The sequence below is a fragment of the Belonocnema kinseyi genome, chromosome 6 (genome assembly GCF_010883055.1).
Source record: "Belonocnema kinseyi isolate 2016_QV_RU_SX_M_011 chromosome 6, B_treatae_v1, whole genome shotgun sequence".
Taxonomy (NCBI): Eukaryota; Metazoa; Arthropoda; class Insecta; order Hymenoptera; family Cynipidae; genus Belonocnema; species Belonocnema kinseyi.
Window position 1 is genome coordinate 21,764,675 of NC_046662.1, and position 7,257 is coordinate 21,771,931.

A 7,257-nucleotide genomic window follows, 5' to 3' on the forward strand; every position below is an offset into this window, starting at 1 on the left:
CGACTCGGGATACTTATAAGATACTACCATGATTTTTTCAGATTTTTTGGTCCAAAAATAAATTAGGCCAAAAACCGGCCTTACTGACCCTCCCCCTTTGTATACAGACTTAATTAAAGAGCCAACTGTTAAGTTACAAATTAACACTTTTTGTTAAAACCGACTTCAAATTTAATTTTTTCATTTTTGGGTGACCATTTATTTTCTTGGATTAAAATGTCATTTATTTTGTAGCAAATTTGTCTTTTTTTGTTGTTACGAAATGAATCATATTGGTAGAAAATTCATCTTTTTGTTTTAAAAATGCATCTCTGTTCGTAGAAACTTCAGCTTTATAAGTTAAAATATAAATCACTGTTACATTTTTTGTTGAAAATTCAACTATATGGATACAAATCTAAGTAATTTGTTGAAAATGTAATTATTAAATTTTTTTAAGTATCTACCATTACATTCCCCGCGAAAAAATCATCCTTTGGTGGAAAATTCAACTTTTTAGGTTGAAAATTCAACTATTTTGTTGAAAATTTAATTATTTTGTTTAGAATTTAAGTATTTTCTTTTAAAAAAATTTATCGAGAATTCTACTATTTTGTTGAATATTCGTTTATTTGGATATAAAATTCGTCCTTTTCGATTGAACATTTTTTTTTTTTTGTAGAAAATATATATGGTTAAAAAAATTTAATATTTTGCTGAAACTGTCTTCTGAAAAATGCAATTATTTATTTATAAAAAAGAAATTGTTTTTGGTTGAAATTTAATCTTTTATGTTTAAAAATTCGACAATTTGTTTGAAAATTCAACAATTTGAATAACATTTCACTATTTTGTTAAAAGTTCTTATTGAAAAGTCATATTTTTTATTTAAAAATTCACTCTTCTTTATGGAAAATTCTTTCTTTTAGATTGAATATTCATTTTTTTTTTTTATTAGAAATTTAATCTTTTTTGGTTAACAATTTAACTTTTTGTTTGAAAATTAACCTTCTTTGTTGGAAGATTCAACTATTTTGTTTATAATTCGTATTTTTTTTTAAATTTCATTGCTTTTTAATTTAGAATTATAATCTTTTTTAGTTCAAGTATCTACTATTAAATTATTCGTTGGAAATTAATACTTCGTGGTGGAAAATTCAATTATTTAGTCGACAGTTGAGCTATTTTGTTAATTCTTTAAATTGAAGTAGTTTACAATTGTAACAATTTTCCATTACTAGAAAAAATACTTATAATTAAAATGATATTTGCCATAAATTATAGTTCTAAATATTTATAGTTTGTAATAAAAATATTTGCAGTTCTTTGGTAGTTTTAGAATTTAGAAGATTTCTATACTGGTTTAATTAAAAAGTCATTTGTTGAGTTAAAAATTAAAACTTTTTTTAAAAATTATTTTTCAAAATTAACTTTGCCATGTTTGCGTGAAAACTGATTTTTTTAGTAGAAAATTCATTTTCTTACTTGAAAATTGATTTTTTTTTGTTTTAAAAATGCATTCATCTTTTTGCTGAAAATTTAACTTTTCGGGTTCAAAATTCAACTATTTTGCTGGAAATTTAATTATTTTGTTGAGAACTCAAACATTTTGTTAACAAGTTTTTCTTTTCTCGAAAAATCTTCTAAAAAATTCAATTATTTAATTAAAACCACAAGTTTTTGATTAAAGTTTAACATTTTATGTTTATAACTTCGACCATTTGCTTAAAAATTAATCAATTTGGATAAAATTCAACTATTTTGTTAAAAATTCAAATATTTTATTGAAAATCCATCTGTTTCGTGGAAACTTCATCTTTTTTTGTTGAAAATTCGATCTTTTGGATTGAAAATTCTATATTTTGGATTAAAAATTCATCTTCTTAAGTTAAATTAAATAAAAGTGCTAGTTTTTAAATATGCATGTTCAAGGAAAATGAAAAATCGGTCAGCAAACAGTCCTGCTCAAATTCTAGAAATCATAACTAATTTCTACTTACATCCATTTCTCCCTTTTCCTAAAAACGAAAGATTTAAAACGTGTAAAGAATCGTTTATTAATTCCAGAAATATTTACAAATAACGTGTAGTTTTAACGATGTTTTCCAAACCACTTTCTATCGACGGGAGATATCCAATTAGCACAACCACCTAAATTATTTTGAATAATATACTTTAGAGTCCAAGGATTCTGGTTTTCAGCCTCCATCCTTTTTTCCTTTTCTGCCATTGCCTGCATCGATTCATAAGACACTGCTATTGCCTTGAAAGGCAATTTGTGGGCGATTTCCTCCAGCTGTGTTTTCACCTGTAAAAATATTTTTAAATATAATAAATAAATAATGCAATAAAAAATTCTCACTGTTCAAGCTGAAATTTTCCTCATTTGAAGTCATTAAAACTAAGCTCTAAATTAAAGCACTCAAAGTTGAGCAATTCTGACTTTCAAACTTTTAAAATTGATGCTGAACATTTTTATAATTTAAACGCTCCATAATTTGCACCCATAAAATGGAAACACTTCACACTTTTCGAAAGAACAATTTAAAATTAAATGCCGTTTAACTGCAAAACTTCAAATTTCAAACTTTTATTAATTAAAAAAAAAGACAAAAATTTTTGGTTGCACAATATTAATTTACGCTATCATGTTAAATGCTTTAAGTTGAAGAATGAATCAATACATTTTTAAATTTTCAATCTCTTTTAAAATTATTCGAATTTTTCCTCAATTTTTTTAAATACTGTAACATTTAAAAAATTGCCTTAAAATCTTACAGATTCTTTTTTGACCATTTAAGAATTTTTTTTAATGTTTTCAAACTTTTTTAATGCTCTTTTGAAATTATTCTTTAGAATAAAATACTTATCAAAATTTTCCGAGTAATTTTGAGAGGAAAACTGCAATACCCTGAAACATCTGAAAATCCATAAGAAAAACTTCCAAATTTTATTTCAAAATCTTCAAAAATCTACACTTTTGCTACTTGAAAAAAGTGAAAAATGTTATTTTTAATTTAAAATATTTAAAAAATTCCAAAACAATTCAAGTTACATTTAAAATAATTTAACTGAATTCGAATAAAATCCAAAATTCCATTCATTTCAGTCAAATTTGAGTACATTTAGACGAATTTGAGGGATGCTATAATTTTAAATGCTATAAATTAAAAGAACAATCAACACATTTATAAATATTTAAAATTAGATAATTTCAAACATATTTGAATTTTTCAAGCATTACAAATTAAACGATTCAAATTTTTTGAACAGAAAATTCAATTTTAATTTATACTTCCAAATTTGTTTCGAAATATTTTTAAATATTACCTTCAAATTAAGTGTTAAAATAAAAAAAAATCATTTTTAATATTCCCAGGAATCTCAAGAACTTTATTTCGAAATCTTCAAAAATCTATATTTAGTTCAACATTACAAAAAAATCTTTTCCAATTTAAAATTATTTTTTAAACCTTTTCATAATTTTTTAATATTTCTTAAAATGATTCGAATTTTTCCTCCAATTTTTTTAAATCATACAAAAATTTTAAAAATTGTCTTAAAATCTTCATAGACTCTGTATTGACAATTTTTGAAATAATCTCTTAAAATTAATTTTCGACATAAAAAATCATAACATAATTTTGCAACATTTTTAAGAAGTCTTACCAAATTTTAAAAATTGTCAAAATTTTACTTCGAAATCTTCCAAAATCAGTATTTTGTTTAAAATGTTTTGAAAACTTTTCCAATTTTTAATTATTTTTAAAAGTTTTCCAAAACTTTAAAATATCTTTAAAAATTATTCGAATTTTTCATCAATTTTTTAAAGTTCCAGATTCGGTTTTAAACATTTTGTAAATCTTTTGAAATCTTATGAAATAATTTCTTATAATTATTTTTTCAAAATGAAATAGCATTGCAATTTTTCTGCGAAATCTTAAGAACATTTATTCATACCTTGAAACTTGTCCAAATTCTTCAAAAGCTTCCAAATTTTTTTTCGAGAATTTAAAAAATCAACATTTCCTTCTACATTTTTTAAAATCATTTCAAATTTTTTAATATTTGAAAAATTTGTATATGTACATTTTAAAAATTGTTTGAAATTTACGAAATTCTTTTCTTGTTTTTTAATTTTAAAATTTAAAACTGAATGGTTGAAGAACGGAATATTTTAGACTGAAACAATTATACAATTATACACAATTATATAGTTTCAATCGGGAATTTACATTTTTTTAACTACTAAGGCTTTAAAATTAAAACAGTTCCAATTTTAACGTTAAAATCTATAAATTGCTTCATATTGAACAGATTCAGAATCGTCTTGCAAAATAAATTATTTAATTTTTAATACTTGAACTACACTTTAATTTCTTTAATCATTAATTCAATTATATTTAAATCTGATAAATTTAAAACGTTTTTTTATCAAACATTTTAAACTTCTACAAATTTTAAAATTCTTCAAATTGAAAATGTACGCTTAAAAATGAGGGTCTAAAATGAAAAATTGTTATGGTAAAATAATTTAGAATTACTTATAGTAAACTGAATAATTTCATAATTGAAAAGTTAACAACTGAACACAAAATTAAAAAAAAAAGGTGAAATCCAATTGATTTTAAATCGATTTAAATTTGTGATATTTTAGGTGATTGGATATAAATTTTTCTTCTAAAAATGGTTAAATTCATGTGCAGAAAAGTAATAATCTGAAATTTTTGTACCTCTTTGTATTCAACGGGACCTCCAACCTCCATGATTACACGGCCTGCTTTGATGGGTGTCACGTAATGATCGATCGCACCTTTTCCTCCACCCATTCCCATTCCTTGAGCCTAAAATGAAAAAATTCATTTTAAGTTTCTGGCTGAACAATTTAAAACCACTTAATATTGACTAAAATATTATTACAATTTTTAAATCACTATTTAAGAGAATGAACGTACCTTTTTGGATATTGGTTGCCAGGGAGGATCTACTCGATAAATTGCAAAACATGTTTCTGGCAACTTTCGCGCCACAACAAAACGCATCATCTCAAAATGACCGTGTTTCAATCGCCCCCCCATTTGTGCCTGAAATTAACCAAAAAATTCGAATTTAGGAAATTTAATTCAGAATAAATCAAAATTTAAATTCTTCTTTAAAATCCAACATTTGAAAATAAGGAGGAAATTATTGAAAATTAAAAAAAAGGACAAGAAATCCAAATCCCCTTCCTTCTTTTGTCTCTCGTCTTTTTTATTTTTATTTGTTTTTAATCAAAATCAAAAGGCATTTACAAAAAATCTATCAACATTTCGGTGTTCATTCAAACCCATTCTTGAGGCAATAAAAACAAAATCTGACTGAAGAATAAAACCATAACATGCCCAAAATACGATATTAATTGAAAATCTAAAAAAACAGAATTGATCAAGAAAATACACGCGATTCAAGTTAAATACAGAAAGATTTGAGAGAAAAACAGTTTTTTAAACGAAATATCAATTTGGAATAACTATTTGTTGAGTATATTTGTTTATTTGTTATTAATGTTACATGAATATAATTTGCATAATATTCTCGAGAAAATTAAAAAAGTTATTTTAAGATTTCAGATATGCCAAATCAAACTTTCAACAAAAAAGATAATTTTCAAAAAAAATAGCTGATTCCTTAACCAAAAAAGATTAATTTCCAGCCAGTTGCATTTTTAACTAAACAAAATGAAAAATTCACGAAAACTGAACGAAACTTTCTATCAAAAAGGCGAATTTTGAATAAGGTAGTTGAATTTCCATCCCAAAGACGAATATTTAACTAGAAAGGTTCAATTTCAATCCAAAAATGAAATAGTTTCATTTTTAATTAAAAAATTAATGAAATTAAATCCTAGACATAAATTTTCTACTAAAATGCCTGAATATTCTACAAAAAATACACTTTTAGCAAAATAGTTCACTTCAAAACGAGAAATTTAATTTTCAAAAACTAAAGATGAATTTTCAATAAACATATTTAGATATTTTAATTAGAAATAACAAACAATTAGATGCATCCAAAAAGTACGTATTTTCAACCAAAAGATTTGAATTTTTAACAAATACAGATGAATTTCCCTCAAAAAATTTATTTTTCATAAAAAACAATTGATTTCATCCAAAACAGATGATTTTGAAAAAGGTGAATCCTCAACCAAAACAGAATAATTTTCAGTCTCAACAAAGATAAATATTAAATATTCAACTAAGAAGCTTAATTTTCTGCAAAACATACCTCTTGAAAATTTTGAAAGCCTTTTCAAATTTCTTGGAACCTAAAATCTTTCAAACCCTTTGAAATACCTTCAAATTATTGCAATATATTTAAAATTCCTTGAAACATTTTAATATACTCGTAAATATTTTAAATTAATCTCTCAAAAATTTTTTTAATGTCATACAATATTTTAAATCCTTTGAAATCTTTTTGAATAATTGAAAATAATAAAAAAAATTATTTCGAATTTTTAAAAATAGCTATAAAAACCCTTTTAAAACTACCTAAAAAACTTCAAACTATAGAAATGTATTCAAAATTCCTTGGAATCTCTTAAAATAAAATTATATATTTAAAATCCTTTGAAATCTTTTGAAACACCTCAGGTCTTTTTTAAGGTTTTGAAAATACCATATAATCTTTTATATAACCCTAAAATATTCTAAATTCTTTTAACTTCAATTAAATTACTGAAATTAATAGAAAATTCCTTGGAGTTAAAAAAAAAACTAAAATCTTTCAAGTCCTTTGAAAATCTTTCGAGTTATTGAAATCTATGAAGAATCCCTTGAAATCTTTAAAAACATTTTAGGCGAGCGGTGCAACCCTGAAAAGACGCACAAAAAAGAGAGTTGACCCACTAAATGGAAAACGCAAGGATGAAACCAATTGAGATCGATTAATGATATTATTGTGAACAAAAAACTTCAGATAAACTTTTTTGTCCCGATGGTCAATAATTTGTTAATAACCAAAAACTTGCAAAATTACAACAAATTAAAAAATCGATACGCTGGTCGACTTTTTAGGTTAATTGGATAAAAATAAACACTTTTTGCCTCTTGTCATTTTTTCGGAAAACCCTTTGTTTTAAAGTTATAAGCCCTCAAAGGTAAAAAAAATGACGAAATCCTGCCATCTTTCAGGATTTTTTTCTTGGCTTCTATCAAAGCTTTTTGCAATTTGAAAAATGGAATATTTTCGTCAAAACGTCTTCTGTTCAGCCATATTTTTTTTATCCAACAGATA

General features: G+C 23.9%; 1 protein-coding gene across 1 annotated transcript in view; it reads right to left on the bottom strand.

The window, feature by feature from the left end:
- Window positions 1–2,011: 2,011 nt before the first annotated feature.
- LOC117174398 (39S ribosomal protein L16, mitochondrial) overlaps window positions 2,012–7,257 on the bottom strand; it is a 7,175-nt gene continuing 1,929 nt past the window's right edge. The window contains exons 4-6 of the mRNA XM_033363488.1: window positions 4,935–5,063; window positions 4,713–4,823; window positions 2,012–2,287 (exon numbers count right to left, since the gene is read on the bottom strand). Of these exons, the coding sequence (XP_033219379.1) occupies window positions 2,072–2,287; window positions 4,713–4,823; window positions 4,935–5,063 (456 nt within the window). The 3' untranslated portion in view covers window positions 2,012–2,071. The remainder of the gene's footprint in view (window positions 2,288–4,712; window positions 4,824–4,934; window positions 5,064–7,257) is intronic.